A 17702-nucleotide genomic window follows, 5' to 3' on the forward strand; every position below is an offset into this window, starting at 1 on the left:
CCAATATCCGTGAGAGGCGGACGATTCGAATCGAATTTGTTAACCTGGCCAGGCAGACCTAAACACACGCATGAGAACCGAGTCCCCGCGCAACATTTCCCCTACTTTCCGGCTTGTGGATCAGGGTCACCCCCTTCGACTACAAGAGCCCCACGCCACGGTCGACGCCGGGTCGTGACCACGCTTGCACCCGCATGTGGCCGCATGAGAAACAACGTTCCAAGAGGGTGAGGGAAAAGTCCACTCCCCGGTCCGATCAGGTACTTAAGCTTACCGATTACCATATTTCTCGGCATGTGGTTAGTACGTTCAAACGCTTAACCACCACTACCACACACCGCGGCCTTATCCATTTTCACTAAACAGACGGGGTATCACAAGTACAACAACCCCGCCCGTAAACCTTATATTGCAGTGTGTAGTAAACATCCAACTCCTATAATTCTCGCGAGTGACAGGAAATCACTCGACTTCTACCGAACCATTAGCATAGCCAACTAGCGACCTATACATGCTAGTATTCAAACATAGGTACTTAAGGTTATGCAACTAGGGTTCCAAGTAATTCCTATAAACTTAAATGCACAAGTAGATAGGAATAACAATAAGTTGCATAATTTTTTTAAAAAAATAGACGGGATGCTACGGGGCTTGCCTTCCTGAGCGGAGCTAGCCTTGGGCTCTTCTGAACTTTGGCTCAGGTCTTCAGTAATTTCAGTTAGATTAACTTGAGCTTCACGCTGCTCACTCTCGGACTCCGGCACCAGCTCGTACGTACCGTCAGCGAGAGTAGTCAAATCTACATGAATGCATATGCGTGAGTTGTGGTGATGGTAACAAACTTAATTTAATTCACTATAGCATTGTAAAATATTTTCTTTACATCTTCTTGGGCAATCATTTATAGAGTATTATCTAGATTAACTATTTTTTATTAAGTAAGTGAGGGTTTTGTTATTTTTAGAAAGATTATTTTTCAAGTGCAAGTATGGAATATTCAAAACAGCTTATAGGTACAGTTTCTGAAGATGAAATTTTTATGGGCAGCCAATTACTTAAGTGCAAACCTGCCATAAAATTTCCAGCTATTTTCATTGAGCATATTAATTATTAAAAATACATTAAACAGCTACTGCTAGGATTAAGATTCATTTATACAGAACAAAACTTACAAGTAAAGAGACTACAATTTTTACTGAGTACTCCTAAACTCATGTTAAATCTAGTGTAAAAATTTCAGATTTAACTAAGCATTACACAGGGCATGAAATATAGTACAATGTATAGCTGCATGGATCAAAAATAAATTCCACAGACTGTTATACCAATATTCTGAGCCCTAAAATTTATAAAAATTGTTCCCAACTTAAGTAAAGACTGTATTAAAAATATTAGATTTTTGCACACAAAGGAACTATTTTTCATGATTTAGCACATTTCTTCCCACCATAAATTATTTGAACCAGTTTGACTTAACTAAAAATTGCCAAACTTTTTCTGAAGAATACATGCATCTATGTAGAGCAACTATAAAAGTTTCAGCTTAGGAATCACAACAGAACAACTTGGATAAATACAACTATTTAACCTAGGCATAAATTAGGATTCAATATAAACTGACAGCTAGGCATGTCAAATGTCCACTAAACTTTTACACAAGGCTATTCATCTAACATGTAACACACTGACCTAAAATGGCCAACAGATCATGCATGTAACTTGAGATCTAATAAAAGCTCTATTATATTTGTATTTTAAATAAAGCAAAAACTATTGAGAAAATGAAAAAGTACATGTAACAAAAGTTATAGATATCTTTGCAAAGATTCCATAACAGTTGAGTTTGCATTTTTCTAATTTTTCTACGATTTTTAAACGAATTTACAAGTTTGCTATTTTTCAAAACAAAAGAAAAAAGAAACGAGACCTTGCATCTAGGCCCCTGGAAAGATTTGGGGGCTCGCAGATAAGCCCCTGGCCGGAGACAGGAACAGAGGAGGAGGCGGCGGCGGCGGCGGCGTTTCCCGGCGAGGGAGCTCGCCGGCGGCGAGGGGAGGTGGGGGAAAGGCAAGAGGAAGGTGAGAGCTACTCGGAGGTGGGCTTGTCGAGGTCGGGGGCGGCCGGGAGCGGGGTTGGCGGTGGAGCAGCGGCTCGCCGGCGGTGGCGAACTGCGGCGGCGGCGCTCCGGCGTGGGAGTGAGGGCGACGACCGGCCGGGGAGCTTCACTGGACCACGAGGAAGCAAGTTTGGGGGTCAATTTGAGTCGAGGAGGGGCGGAGAGTAGGGCTCCACGGCGGCCTACGGAGGAACGGCGGCCATGGCACCGGCGGGGGTGTCCTGGACGGCGGGAAGGGGCTCGGGTGGCCTTCTGGTGCACGAGAGGGAAGGGTGGAGGGGTGATGGTGCTGCTGGGAGCAAAAGAAGGGGGGAACTCGGGCAGGGGAGGAACGCGGGTGGCGGCCGGTCAGCGGACGGCGGCGAGCTCAGGTGCGCAGGGGGGTTCTGGCCGTTTAAAGCGAACCAAGGGAGGAGAGGGAGGAGGTTTGGGGGTCGGTGGCGCGCGGCATTGATTGCCGGCCGTGGTCAGCGGACGGCAGGTGCATGGCCGGCTCTTGGGTGCCACAGCGGCGTCGCGGCGCGTCGTCGAGCGCTCGTCGTTTGCGGCGTGCTCGTCGACAGAGCAGAGCGCGGCAGGCTCGACGGGACGGGGGAGGGGGAAGGTCAGCGGGCGGGCGTGCATGCGAGCACTCATGGCCGGGCAGCGAGCACGGCGGGGCAGCGGCGCAGCGAGCGCACGCGCGTGCGCGCTCAGGGAAGGGGAGGGAGAGCGAGGGAGAGAGAGAGGGGAGAGAGAAAGGGAGTGGAGAGAGAAAGAGAGAGGTCAACCGAGTTTGACTCAAAGTAATTCGAATTTTTGTATTGAAACTCCAAAAAGTTTGAATACGAAAGTTGTTTAAAAAGTCGGAATCTACAACCTTCGTTTCAGGCATTTTCCCATTTGAGGTTTCGTTTGAAAGTTAAAAATTTGAATTCAAGTTTAAATGAAAACCCCCTAAACCCACTGTTTTTCGGGGTTTTCTCCAAATTTCATGTTGTAACTTGAAAAACTTTAAATACGAAAGTTGTTTATCTTGTCAAACTCTACAACTTTTGTTTTGGGCAAAAGTTCATTTGAGCTAAGGTGTGAGAGTTGACTTTTTGGTGTATTTAAACGGATTTCTGGCTTTTTAAGTAATTGGAATTTTGGGGGGGTTTAACATGTCATTTTATGTTAATTGCATTTTTAAATAGTGCTAAACACCGGAGGTGTTACAATTGCTTGCATAAGGTTGTCTTGAAGGATAGAATACTGTGCTTTTTATTTGGAGGACTCTTCCGTGGTTTGCTGTGCAAGCATACATTCGTGGAAGTTGCAATGCAATCCCAGGCAACTGTGTCTTTGTCTGACCCTCGCAGCAAGGTAGAAAGCCCGATCTGCTATCATGAGCAGAGCACTGCCTCAGTGGCGGACTGCGTTGCCTAGCGTACCAGCCGTGCCAGATGCTTCAGCGTGGCTCCAAGGTTTGTGAGCCCTGGCACAGGCACTCGACCAACTTCTTGAACGACTCCAGGTCCAGGGTTGACCAGGCGATGAGATCAACTTCTGTTCGTCACGCTGATGTAGCGGATTAGTGACGTTGTAGTGGATCGAGCGTCAGACTAGTTAAACACGTTGGAGTAGAACATCCAAGCAAATGGGCTCGTTATCCATGAAACTACCGTGTCTTTTCTCTTAACCAGTGCAGTGCGTACATGATCAGGATGTTCGGTTACATATGAATTTATTCCGAACCAGGAATGATAGTAATAATAAGAGAGAGTATAATAAAAAATCAAAATTTATTTGGGATTGGAAACTAATTGTAATAATAAAATAAACTCATAATAGATTGATTCCACATCTCTCGACTCATAGATTGATTTCCGATCTCTTATTATACCTATTATGAGTATATTTTATTATAATTAGTTTTTGACTCGAAATAAATCATGATCTCTTTTTTATATCTATTATGAATCTCTTGTTGTTTTTACCATTTTTTATCCGGAATAAGTTCATGCGTAACCGAAAGTCTGATCTGACCAGGTCTGATCCGTGGATGTCTAGTCAATCCCCGTCGTCCTCTTGCTCCCTCTCGACACGCCACACGCTACTCGCCATGCACGCGACAAGCACCTATAAATGGCGCACCGCACGGTAGCTTGTGAATTTTGTTTATTTAGCCGTTCGATCACTTCGCTTTGCATCCGATCCCCGAAACCGCGACATGGCGGTCGTCGCGATCCGAGTAGCCACCATCTCACCGCCCGCCGCGCTGGCCGCCCTGGGGTGCACGCTCTTCCTGCTCAGCTCGGGCGCCGCCGCAAGCCGCGCACTCGGCCGCGGGGACGCCGGTGCGGCGGCGTCCGTTGCGGCCGCCAGCACCCTCGTAGCCGCCCTCCTCGTCGCGGTCCGCGCGCACGACCGGGCGCGCGGCGCCCGGTGGCGGGGCCTCCTCGGGGCCGCGGCGTGGGCTGTGTCCGCGGCGCTCACGGACATGTTCGCGCGCCGCGTCGCCGCGGTCGCGCCGGGCCCGGCCGCGGCCAGCCGGCCACCCTGGTCTGGGCCCTGGCCGGCGCCACGGTGGCCGGAGGGTTCTGCTACCTCTTCGTGCACGGCCGCGGCGGGGCCGACCCTGATCACGTCGGCGGCGGCCGCGACGCACGGCCAGCCTAGCTGCTAGCGCGCGGCGTCAGTTCGCTGCTTAATTATTAGTCCTCGTGCTTCCACAAAACATATAGTATATACGTGTCATGCGGTTGAGTTGTTGTTACAAGTAAAATTACCCGTCCAAAACACAAGCGAACTCCTAGTAATAATAAGTTGGGCACGATCCAGTATTGGATTCATTCGATCTGGTGGGAGTTGGACTTTGCTATGTTTGCTTCCTGTCTTCCGGGCTCTGGCTGGTCGCCAAATCTTTGGGCTCTCTAATTGTGTCTGGTATACTGCAGCTACGTATACATGGCTAAACGGGTTGTATCAACGGCATTAAAAACACAACACGAATACGACCGGACATGCTGGGCTTAGTGCTAGTACCAGCATAGCACGGCTGTAGTATAGTGTGTGGGCTGAAACCCCATCATGCAGTGATGGCACGAGCACAATATTACAAACGAGCTGTCACAGCCACGCATTGCATTGAATGTACCGACTACAACACCCATATTTATACTTCCCACTTTCCCTCTCTCTCTCAAACCCTAATCTCTCTCCTCCCTCTCCTATTGGGTTGGACCCGTCAGCTGCCACCTCCTCCTCGGCTCCTCCCTCTCTCCCCCACACACATCTCTCACCTCCTCGCACTTCTCCTCAGCTCCTCCCTCTCTCTTGCAATCTCGCCCCCGCGCACGCCTCCCCTCCACATCGTCGCCTCGACGTGCGCGGCCGCCCCTCCCCACTGTTGCGCGTCGCGGTCTCTCCCTCACCACACTGCGTGCCGCCGCCCCTCCTAGCTTCCCTTCTTCCGTGCAGCCGCCACCGCTCTCCCCACGTCGTGCGTCGTTGAGGTTGCCGTCGTAGGACATCGCACGGTTAACTCCTCTTACTGTTGTGCCTTGGCGAGCTTCCGGCACGTAGTGCCGGCAAGGCTTGGCTAATTAAGCCTGTGTGATGTCGTGCCGTGCCAGAACGTGTCGTGCCGGAGTCATGTAATGTCGTGTGGCACGTTTGGCCATCTTATACAGCTATGCAATCAATTACAGGGTAGGAAGGAGTTAGCGATCAAGTGCTCTACCACCTACGGCTTGGGGCTTAACACGCATGAACTCGGATTAGCCAAGTTTTCGCCGGCATGTCCAGTGGTAGCTGACCATGTTATGATAAATAAGATACGTTTTGCTGCACCCTAACATGTAGATGGAGGTACATGTGGGGAAGCTGTATGGATAGAGCATGCTACTTTAGTTAGCACATATTTAGTGACCCAAATAGAGTCTCAATGCTTAATAATTAGGGTATGAGAGTCTTTTCTACACAGCTATAATCACTACTAAAGAATAGGCCTTTGTTCCAGGTCATTTGTCCCGGTTACCTTTGGGCCCGGGACAAAAGGTGACTTTTGTCCCGGGTCCAAAGGCTAGCCGGGCCAGCGGGAGGGGGGGGGGGGGGCAGGGGCCTTTTGTCCCGGGTGGAGCCACCAACCGGGACAAAAGGCCCCCTTTTGTCCCGGTTGGTGGCTCCACCCGGGACAAAAGGTCCAACCCTTTTATCCCGGTTGGTGGTACCAATCCGGACAAAAGGCCGCTCTACGTGATAGTTCAAAAGGGAGTTATTCTTTACTGAGTCACATGTACTACTTAGATGAGTTGGCAAGCAGGCCATGCGCGACCCAATAGGTCTTTGGCTCCAATCCCGCAGGGCGCAAATATTTTTTAGCGCGAGGGACATTTTGTCCCGGTTCTACCACCCGGGACAAAAGCCCTGGTTTGTCCCGGCGGCCGTATCCCGGTTCCAAAATCGGGACAAATAGCCCTTTGGAACCGGGACAAATGGCCCGATCTGTAGTAGTGAATATATCCTAAAAACTCCAAAATACCCTACATTTCAAAACGGAGGGAGAAACTGTGCCCTACCTAGGGTTCCTTTTTTTTTTTGCCTAATTGCTTGTGCACATGTATTCAGTGCAGGGTGAGCCTCCTCAATAAAGGATTCTCGATGAAAACATATGTAATCTGTGTGGGAGCGAACCTGAAATGGCCGCGCACTTGATTTTCTTCTGCGCATTTACTGTTTCATTCTAGCAGTTCATAGGATTCAAGTTACCATTGGATCTAGCTGCCAATGACATACATCGACTCCCCTCAACAATCGGCCATCCTAGCAGAAGTGGAACCAACACATGGGGGGTGGGGGGGGGGGGGGCTCGAGCGCCCCAACACGACCCTACCTTGCGCAGCAGTGGAGCCCCCCTCCATTTTTTGCACTAATATTTTTCCATCAATCGATACTATAATAGGAGTCCAGACAATCAATCTGAATCCCAATCAAACCCCGAACAAATCAATCAAAATCCCAATCAGAACATGGACAATCAATATCTTGTATAATTATGGCACGACCTGTTCATGAACACAAAGATGTAGGTCTATGATATTACCTATAGCAACGTACAGATACTATACTAGTAATATATATTATAGAAGCAGCAGTCTTATAGAAAGACTATTCAGTTAGGAGCCAAGTAAACCCAAATGGCCACCATCTCCACACCAGGGGGAATCCAGGCAAGCTGCAGATTACTGTCGTCACCGTCATGAACCTCGCCAGCAAGGGCCACCGGAGGCACCGGGTCCAAAGAGTCGTAAAAAGGTGCTTAGAGCCAGGGCAGAGAAGCCTGTCAGGAGGTTAGGGTCTGGTTTAGATGCAAAATTCAAAAACTATCCCATGAAACGTGTGCGGCACGTGCATGAAGTATTAAATAAATAAATAAATTAATTGATAGTTTGTTTGTAAATCACGAGACGAATCTAATGAGTCTAATTAGAGCATGACTAGATACTAAATTGCTACAGTAATTACTACAATAAATATGTGCTAACGATGAATTAACTAGTCTTAGAAAATTCGTCTCGTAGTTTACAGATGAGTTCTGTAATTAGTTTTGTGATTAGTCTATATTTAATACTTTAAATATGAAAAAAATTCAAAAATTTTATACCCTGCATCTAAACACGTTGAAAAGATTTTTTTTCAAAAATTTTACACCCTACATCTAAACACGGCCTTGAAGAGGAAAAAGACTCCACCGATGAAGAACATCTCCGGCCACCGAAGGATGAAGATAAAAGCGGTGCCAGCGGGTCAAAGAGCAGAATCCTCAATTTTAGAAGAACGCTTGCAACACAGCAAACAACAAAGATCCACATGATACAGAGCTAGGAGCTTATGGACGGGGATGGTGACGAATACAGAGGATTTATGCAGCGCCTTTCCACATCATCGCTCTAATAATCTATACATGATGCAGGTGCAAACTGCACCTGCTTAAACAAAGCTTACAAACGGAGTCACTGTGCTAATGAAGTGGGGCTATTGGGCGTGTGCCCGTCCACCATCCGCCATGGCGCTTTGCCCTCTGCTTGCGCACGAACAAGAACAGCTAACACTTTCTGTTCGTGGTTATCTAATTGGCTAGTTCTAGTTATGATACAAGGCAAAGCTCCCACGCATTAACAGGATTTCGTTTTCCTTTCCCCCATGCAATTACCACATAACCTTTGATCGGCGCGGCGCCGGAGCTCTTGACCAGCAGCAGCAGCACCTGCCGTGCCGCCGCTCAAGCAAGCTCAATCCGACTCCTGCAGGCCGGCGAGCACGACGGAGCCCACGAACAGCCCGGCGGCCCCCGCCGCGAGCACCGCGGCCACGACGGCCTGGGCGGCGACGAGCGCGGCGGAGTCGTCGGGCACGACGACGACCGCGGCGACGGCGGCCACGAGGAGCGGCAGCGAGATGGACGCGAGCGCGGAGGGGGACGCCCCCGCGGCGGCCTCCACGAGGCTGAGCATGCCGAGGTCCTCGGCCTTGGACAGCAGGCCCAGCCGCTCCAGCGAGGAGAGCGTGACGCCCAGCTGCTCGGCCCTCGACAGCAGCCCGGCCCTCTCGACCGTGCTCAGCACCTTGCGCCGCTCCAGCTTCCGGAACACGTCCACCGACGCCTCCTCACTGCCCTCCGCGAAGATGCCGGCGCCGAACCACTGCTTCGACCAGTTCTCGTCGTACCGGTTCACCTGCGCCGGGAACACGCGATCGAGCAGCAGCTTGAGCGGAAATTGATCGGGCAAGGTGGGCGGAGCCGCGAGACCGGTGGGTACCTACCTTCTTCTTGGGCGCCATGGCCGTGACCTTGAATCGCCGTCGGCTCGTGGAGGGGGGCAGGAGGCCAGCAGGCTGGGAGAGCCGAGACGAGGAGCAGCAGCCGGAAGGGATCGTTGCTGGCATCGCAGCCATTGCTTCCTACTCTTCTTCTTCCCTGCTGCAACGACGCAATTTGTTTCGCAGCAACGTTTTTCTTTTTGCCGGACTGCTACTGCTCTGTGTTTCACTGTCCGCAGGAATCGAAGGAATCTGAATGTGGACACTGGCAAACGGGCTTATCTTTCGGCTGGACCCACGGGCGAAGCCGAGCCACAAGTGTGTCGTGGGCTCGTGGCGACGCTTCCTGCCGGCCAACCCGCAGGCCACAATTGAACAAACGCAACTGAACAAACGCAACCACTGTACCACAGCCAAGCACATGGCCTTTGCCCACGCCTCAGAGTTTACCTATCTTCAAGCTAGTTGTAAACTTCTAATATTTGTGGATTGCTCATTCTTATGTTATGTCAAATTTTTAAAACTCTTTCATGGTCCTATGTGTTCCCTCTAATTCTTATCTCTATCTCTACTTATTATTTATAAAGCAAGCAATGTTTCCTTCCGTCAATTGGAATCCTAATCAGAACCGGACAAACCAATTATATCGGAATCCTAATTGGAACTTAAACAAACTAATCAAAATCCTAATCAGAATCCAGACAATAAATATCTCCCACAATCATGACACAGCATAAAGTTGGTGGTATTTTGTAGGTCTATTATATTACTCATAGCAATGCATCACTACTGGAAACGTCAATTTCCGTGTTGGTGGGATACCGACAGAAAAATGGTTTATGTCGGTATCCCGACAGGAAAATACCGACAGCCCTGGCTTGACAGGGAAATAAAATTTGTAACCCGACAGAAAACATTTCCTTGTCTGTACAAGACCGACAGGAAAAATGGCTTGCGACAGGTCTGCAGTGTGTTTTATTGTCGCATGGAACTCACAGAAAAATTAAAATTAACCAACAGGAAAACTATTGTTCTGTCAAGTACCACAACATTGTTCTGTCACCACCCCACAGGCAAATATTTATTTTTTCTGTCAACTATCATTTTTTCTGTGGGTGCAGTTTTATTAGAGAATATTAAAAGCCCTGGCTACAGCCGACAGAAAAATTCATCCCAGTTTAATTTGTGCAGGATCAAAATGAATTTAAATGCCAAATCACATCCATAACTCAGAATCAAATTGCATAGCAGGGAGACAATATAGATGCGAGTCCACATCATACAAGCATCAGTCTCAATTATCGCCATTCATATAGTACAATAGCTAGAGACGAGAAGTCATACTACCACAGCCTAATAAGCAGCCCACCAAAATTAAAGCCATAAACTTCCCAAATGGAGTCATACTGCCATTCTCCTACCAGGCTACCACAGTCTAATAAAGCAGCCCACCAAAATTAGAGCTATAAACTTCCCAAATGGAGTCATACTGTCATTCTCCACCCAACTAGCATACATATAGGTACAACACTACAAAAGATGAATGTCAGCTGCCATTCTATTTCAGAGTGACCAAGTTCCACCATCACACAGATGCATTGTTTGCACTCCGATCGTTACTAGCAGCAATATTGTTATCAATGTGTGGGCCACAAAGATCCTCACCATTATGGCCATCAACATCAATGCTGTTGTTAGTGGACTCTAAGCCAACATGAGATGAATCACTCGCCTGCATATGAATGAGGTAGATAAGATGAATGTGTGTATGAACAATTGAGAATCTGCATTTTGGTAAAGCTGAGAATATGCATTGTTGATTCAGGCAAGAATAAGCTACTGTTCCAATTGAAAGCTAATAGAATTTGCATCTAAATGGTCTAGCATATGAAAGCTAATAGAAAAAACTAAGTTGCATCTAAATGGTCTAGCATATGAAAGCTAATAGAATAAACTAAGTCCAACAGAAATACTATGAAATACAAGGCAGGGCAGCAAGACCTCAGGGTAAATATATCTTGCTTTCAGTTCATCACTGTTGCATAAAAGGCAGTGCTTATTCGTTGTTGAATCTGAACTTAATTCTCAATTAAGTCCAGTGCAGCAGTATGTAGCCATGAGAGAATGCATTGCAAATTAATCTTAATGAATCAACAGAGAGCTGTCCTTAAGGCAGACATGCAAGTGAAAGAAAGGGAAATGGCCATCCAAAAACTAGCAATTTCAGTACATTATTAGATGCATATTAAATTGCTTGTGTGTATATACTCACAATTGCCTGGGCAGATGATAGGCGTTGCAATGCATTCTCTGGGATTTCCTGTCCTAACTGCCGATACAGATTCTGCAGGCCAAAGCATATATATTTATGTGGCAGTACCGCCCAAATTAATCTGGCTCAAGTGCGCTAACCATCACCTTAACGGTAATCCCGGCTAACACGCACTTCAAACGGATTAATCCGGCAGGGCTGTCGGGTAAAGTCCTGAAGAATCCACCTGAGCGTCGATCGAACCCAAAGCTTACATGCAACCCACACGAAGGTGAGTCCAGAGAGTACAACATTTCACAGATACCTTACATTACAGAGTCTTAACTTAATTATTACAAACCAAGTTCGAAATCTCCGAAAGGTACTTGAAGTTCAAATTGACAGTAGTTCAGAGTTCAACTGCAGCGGAAATAAAACGCGTTCTAAACGACGATATAAGATGTCATGATGAAGCCCGTACATGACATCACTCGGCATTGTCATCGTTAGCCGGAGTCGTATCCCACTCCACCGACCAACCAGGAGGTAAAACACACGGCCAGGTCAAACTAGCTATCTAATCTTCAAACGTCTCACCTGAAACAAAGTGGAGCCACAAGTAAGGCTGAGTATTCTAATACTCAGCAAGGCTTACCAGACTAGGATATATTTAACCCTCTAACTAGACATGCAAGGCTTTTGGCTTGAGGGGTTTGTTTTGCCAAAAAGCAATAAAGAGTAAGTCCTTATTTTCAGATTTTAGCTTTCAAGTTCTAGTTCGATTAACCATTCTACATTAGCATCTATCCAATAGCATGCATGGTAAAAGACAATTATTCTTTATCATTCAACCATATTTCTCATAATCAATGTTCCACTTCTTACTCTATGTGGCAAAAGGGTTAAGCAGTCTCAATATCCGTGAGAGACGGACGATTCGAATCGAATTTGTTAACCTGGCCAGGCAGACCTAAGCACACGCATGGGAACCCAGTCCCCACGCAACATTTCCCCTTTCTTTCCGGCTCGTGGATCAGGGTCACCCCCTTCGACTACAAGAGTCCACGCCCGGCATGCGCCTTCTTGTACCCGCATGTGGCCGCATGTGAACCCAGTTCAAAGAGGGTGAGGGAAAAGTCCACTCCCCGGTCCGATCAGGTATTGAAGCTTACCGATTACCATATTTCTCGGCATGTGGTTAGTACGTTCAAACGCTTAACCACCACTACCACACACCGCGGCCTTATCCGGTTTCACTAAACGGACGGGGTATCACAAGTACAACAACCCCGCCCGTAAACATTATATTGCAGTGTGTAGTAAACATCCAACTCCTATAATTCTCGCGAGTGACAGGAAATCACTCGACTTCTACCGAATCATTAGCATAGCCAACTAGCGACCTACACATACTAGTGTTCAAGCATAGGTACCTAGGATCATGCAACTAAGGTTCCAAACAATTCCTATATACTTAAATGCACAAGTAGATAGGAATATAAACAGTTGCATAAATTTAAATTAGGTAGGACATGCTCCGGGGCTTGCCTTCCTGAGCGGAGCTAGCCTTGGGCTCTTCTGAACTCTGGTTCAGGTCTTCAGTAATTTCAGTTAGGTTAACTTGAGCTTCACGCTGCTCACTCTCGGACTCCGGCACCAGCTCGTATGTACCGTCGGCGAGAGTAGTCAAATCTACACGAATGCATATGCGTGAGATGTGGTGATGGTAACAATCTTAATTTAATTCACTATAGAGTTGTAAAATATTTTCTTAACATCTCCTTGGGCAATCATTTATAGAGTATTACCTAGATTAACTATTTCTTATTAAGTAAGTGGGGGTTTTGTTATTTTTAGAAAAGTTATTTTCAAGTGCAAACATTGAATATTTAAATCAGCTGATGGGTATAGCTTCTGAATATGAAATTTTTATGAAGAGTCAACTACTTAATTACAAACTTGTCATAAAATTTTCAGCTATTTTCACTGAGCATGCTAATTATTAAAAATGCATTAAACAGCCACTGCTAGGATTAAGATTCATTTATACAGAACAAACTCTACAAGTAAAGATGCTAAAATTTTTACTGAGTCCTTCTAAACTGATGGTGAGTCTACTTTAAAAATTTCAGATTTAAATAAGCATTACACAGGGCATGAAAAATAGTACAATGTATAGCTGCATGAATAAAAAACAAATTCCACAGACTGTTATAGCAAGTTCCAGAGCCTCATCTTTTCCCAGCATAGTTATATACTCAAATTTATCCTCTAGAAAAATTACTATAATTTTTCATGTGCAGGAACTATTTTTCATGATTTAATGTATCTATCCTCACCAAAAATCATTTGGTCCAGTTGGGTTTAACTAAAAATTCTCAAACTTTTTCTGCAGACTCTAGGAACTAAAATACAGGTACTTCAAAAGTTTGAACCCATGAAACATGTGATAACAACTTGGATAAATAAAACTATCTATCCTAGGCATAAAGCAAGACCTAATTAAACCTATAGCTAGACATGTCAAAAGTCCACGAAACTTTTACACAAGGCTATTCATCTAACATGTAACCCACTGACCAAAAATGGATAACAACTCATGCTTGTAACTTGAGATCTAATAAAAGGTATATTTTCTTTGTATTTTAATTAAAGCAAAAGTTGTATATATCTTTGCAAGGATTCCAGAACAGTTGAGCTTGTATTTTTCTTATTTTTCTACGATTTTTAAACGAATTTACAAGTTTGCTGTTTTTCAAAACAAAAGAAAAAGGAAATGGAAACTTGCATCTAGGCCCATGGAACAATTTGGGGGCTCACACATAACCCCTTGGTCGGAGTTGGGACAGAGGAGGCGGCGGCGGGGTTTTCCCGGCGAGGAGGAGGCCCGCCGGCGGCGGGGATGGCGTCCAGGGGTGAGAGCTCACCGAGCTCTACCTGCGGGTGGGTGTTGTGGTCGACGGGGATGGCCGGAGCAGGGTCGGCGGCGTAGCAGCACGGCCGGCGGCTCTGGGCGGTGGAGGTTGGGTCGTCGAGCACCGGTGGGAGGTGAGGGAGCTCGTGGGCGAGTCAATTTGGGTCGAGGAAGGGCGGAAGAGGAGGTTCCGCGGCGGGCGGCGGGCGGTGGCGGCTCTGCCCGCGACGGCGGCGCCCGGCGGCGATGGGGATGGGCGAGGCTTGGCCGTGGAGCTTCACCGCGGTGAGGAGGTCCTGTTCCGGGGTTCAATTGGGACCGAGGGGCACCGGAGGTAGGGGCTCCACAGTGAGCTCGAGCGGCGGCGGCAATGGCGGGGCGGCAGCGCGTTCTGGAACTGGGGCGGCTTGGCTCGGCTTGAGAAGGGAAGGGGAAGGGAGTGGGAGGGTGGAACGCCCTTGGGCGAAGCAAATGGGGAGGGGGAGCTCGGCAGGAAGGGGGGCGTAGAAGAAAGGAACGGCGGCGTGTGAGCGGCATGCGGTGGCGTGCCCGCCGAGCGGCCTTGATGGCGGATCAGGGCGCAGCGAGTGGGTTGGTGGCGCGCGGTAATGGAGGCTGGCCACGGTCAGCGGCTCGGCAGGGAAGGGCGGCTCATTTGGGCGCCACGGCGGCGTCGCGGCGCGTCACCGAGCGCGTGTCGCGGCGTGCTCGTCGTCGGCAGGGCGCGGCAGGCTTGACGGGACGGGGAAGGGGGAGGTCAGCAGGCGAGCGTGCGCACTCGAGCGGGGAGGGAGGGTCAGCGGCGCGGCCAGGCAGCAGGCGCAGCTTGCTCGGCAGCGGCGCAGCGAGCGCACGCGCAGGCGTGCTTGAGTGTCTGCGCGCGCAGAGAGGGGAGGGAGAGCGAGGGAGAGAGAGAGGAGAGAGAGGAAGGGAGTGGAGAGAGAAAAAGAAAAGTCCACGGTTTGACTTAGTTCAAACTCAAAATTTTCAATTGAAACTCGAAAAATTTTGAACACGAAAGTTGTTCAAAATTCAATTTCCTACAACTTTCCTTTCAGGCAAAACTTCGTTTGAGCAACGATTTGAAAGTTAAAAATTTGAATTCAAGTTTAAATGGAATCCACTGTTTTTCGGGGTTAACTCCAAATTTCATGTTATAACTTGAAAAACTTTGAACATGAAAGTTGTTTACCTTGTCAAACTCTACAACTTTCATTTTGGGCAAAAGTTCATTTGAGCCAAGGTGTGAGAGTTGACTTTTTGGTTCATTTAAACGGATTTCGGGCTTTTACGTAATTGAGAATTGGGGGGGGGGGTTTAACATGTCATTTTATGTTAATTGCATGTTTTAAACAGTGCTAAACACCGGAGGTGTCACAATTTCAGAATGAAAATCTAACAAAAATATGTTGCACAAAACTGAACAAGGTTTCATGTATATGTACCAATGTCAAGTCTGTAGTAACTTGGTATTGCTGCAAGGCTTTGTCCTTTGCATGGTTCTATTGTTGTAACCTTTCATTTGCACGGCATAGGCATGCCATTTCTCGAGCCATGCTTTGCAAAGACACTGGATTTGATGGCCGCACGGTCCTTTCCTTTCCTTTGCAGCTGCCCTAACATCTGCCGCCCTAACAGCACCATTTGCTATGGCAAAACGGCCATGGTTTCTTGGACCATAAGACACATCATACAGAACTTGCTCATTCAAATGTTCCTCGTGCACATGTTCTTCCCCTCCCTCCACCTCTTCCATGTCCTCATCCATGTTTTCACGCTCATCATCTTCTGGACGTGCATGTCTCCTAGCACCCTCAATATAGTCATCCTGATCAATGGGATGGCAATATACATCAACATATAACTTAGTGATGAATGGCAGAAATCTTTCACACAAGGATATTGAATAAGCAAGATCAATACAAGGCTGAAATCTATCACAAGGAAGAACATGCATACCATGCGTTTTTGAGCTTTGCGGCTCCTGATTGCACCATGCCTACCAGTTGTATCGACATTATTTATACCAGATTTCATCACAGCATATACATTAAGAGGGGTTGCCTTCTCTGGTCCATATGTAATTTCCTACAACAACAAATAGTTGAATGAGCTGTTAATAAAGAAATAGGCCTCCATTAATAGTATGTCAAAGAATATACACATGCATACAATATGTTGTTGTGTCTCTGCGAACGGTCTAGATCCTCCATGATTTTGAGCAATATCATCAGATTCCAAGCGAGCTTTCTGCCCTCTCTTTCGTCTTACCAAGAATTCTTTTGAGCGCCAATAGCGACAAAGTTCAGGCCACACCTCAGCAGGACACCAATTGATCTTGCCTTTCAAATATTGGTCATACTCAAGCTCAATTGGGCAGGCTAACTTATCATCAAGTTCCTGACCCAGGGTCCTATAGTACTCCTTTACTGCTTCAACACGTGCTTGATACATCATGTCCTTTACCCTTTTCTTCAAATAGGTTTCAAGAATGCGGTCTGCCTCTTCTTGATCTTCCTCTACAACCTTGAACAAGCGCTGCATGTGGAGAGCAGCAATGATTTAAATGAGCAAGTCATATAACATCATTGCTGAATTAATTTAAAGCACCAGCAAAGCACATGTTGCTTACCCAAAATTCAGAAAGCACATGTTCTCCACTTGTCTCAACAGATTCAGTATTCAGAAAATAATCATCCCACTCCAAAGCTGCATGCTTCCCAATGACATGCCCATGCTCATCTTTGTCCTCAATCAAATCTGGGTACTCTCTCTTGAGGATGACCCCAAGCTGTGTAGTGTATTTGTAAGGAGGCTTGTAGTTGATGTAGCTGAATTGCATGTACACAAATATTGATAACTATCAACTGTACACCAATGGAGCTTAGTGCAAGCATCAATTAGCAACTGTACTCATATGTCACCCTTTGGTTTAAGGGTCACCTTGGCACCTTGCTGAGGTAGACGTAATTTCGTTTGGGAACTAGTCTTCCTCTTTTTTTGGGTGGCTCTACATAGGGAGGAGTACCAATTGTGGTCCTCTGGGAGCCCTCGTCGGTAGTTGCTGAACCATGAGAAGCACTCCTCTGCGAGGCATGCCTACCAGTTGCACGATTGTTGCGTGCATGACGAATGGAACGGGCCATCTGCAAAAGATAACATGTTAGATCCATTTTATAATAAAATATGTTAGCTATCTGGAAATAAATACACTAGGAAGCAATAATAAAGCAGAGCTAACTAGAAAAAAAGGTTCAGCAGGAAGCAATAATAAAACAGAGCTAATTGGAAAAAAAAAAGGTACAGCAGGAAGCAATAATAAAACATGTTAGCTAACTGAAAAAAAATCGGTAGAAAGCAATAAAAACAGTGCAAATTTAATAATACAAGTGCAGAAATATTCAGTACATTGGGACCTAGATATAACAAATAGCATTAGAACAAATTAACAATTTGCATCAGGATTCATGACTACAAGTTCAGAAATCATTTGGATCATAAGTCTCTTCTTCCTCTTCATCCATTGGTTCATCGTCTTCCTCTGTAGTTTCACCCTCTTCATGCATAGCTTCTTCATCATATCCCTCATCTTCAACAACTCGATTGTCTATTGCTTCCAAGTCTTTAGGGTCAGTAAT

At 46.8% G+C, this 17702-nt stretch overlaps 1 protein-coding gene across 1 annotated transcript; it reads right to left on the minus strand.

Annotated features, from left to right (window-relative positions):
* Positions 1-7890: 7890 nt before the first annotated feature.
* On the minus strand, positions 7891-9279 carry LOC120676090. The gene is made up of 2 exons (XM_039957310.1): positions 8903-9279; positions 7891-8814 (listed from the first exon to the last, which is right to left on the minus strand). The coding sequence occupies exons 1-2, from the start codon at positions 9032-9034 to the stop codon at positions 8371-8373; spliced, it is 576 nt and encodes a 191-aa protein (XP_039813244.1). The 5' UTR covers positions 9035-9279; the 3' UTR covers positions 7891-8370.
* Between the last annotated feature and the right edge of the window lie 8423 nt (positions 9280-17702).

This window comes from Panicum virgatum, chromosome 5N (genome assembly GCF_016808335.1).
Source record: "Panicum virgatum strain AP13 chromosome 5N, P.virgatum_v5, whole genome shotgun sequence".
In the NCBI taxonomy this organism is placed as follows: Eukaryota; Viridiplantae; Streptophyta; class Magnoliopsida; order Poales; family Poaceae; genus Panicum; species Panicum virgatum.

Coding starts and splice junctions, on each gene's coding strand:
- LOC120676090 (XM_039957310.1), bottom strand. CDS start 9,034: ATGGCTGCGATGCCAGCAACGATCCCTTCCGGCTGCTGCTCCTCGTCT. Junction 8,815..8,902: donor CCATGGCGCCCAAGAAGAAG/GTAGGTACCCAC, acceptor TTCCCGGCGCAG/GTGAACCGGTACGACGAGAA.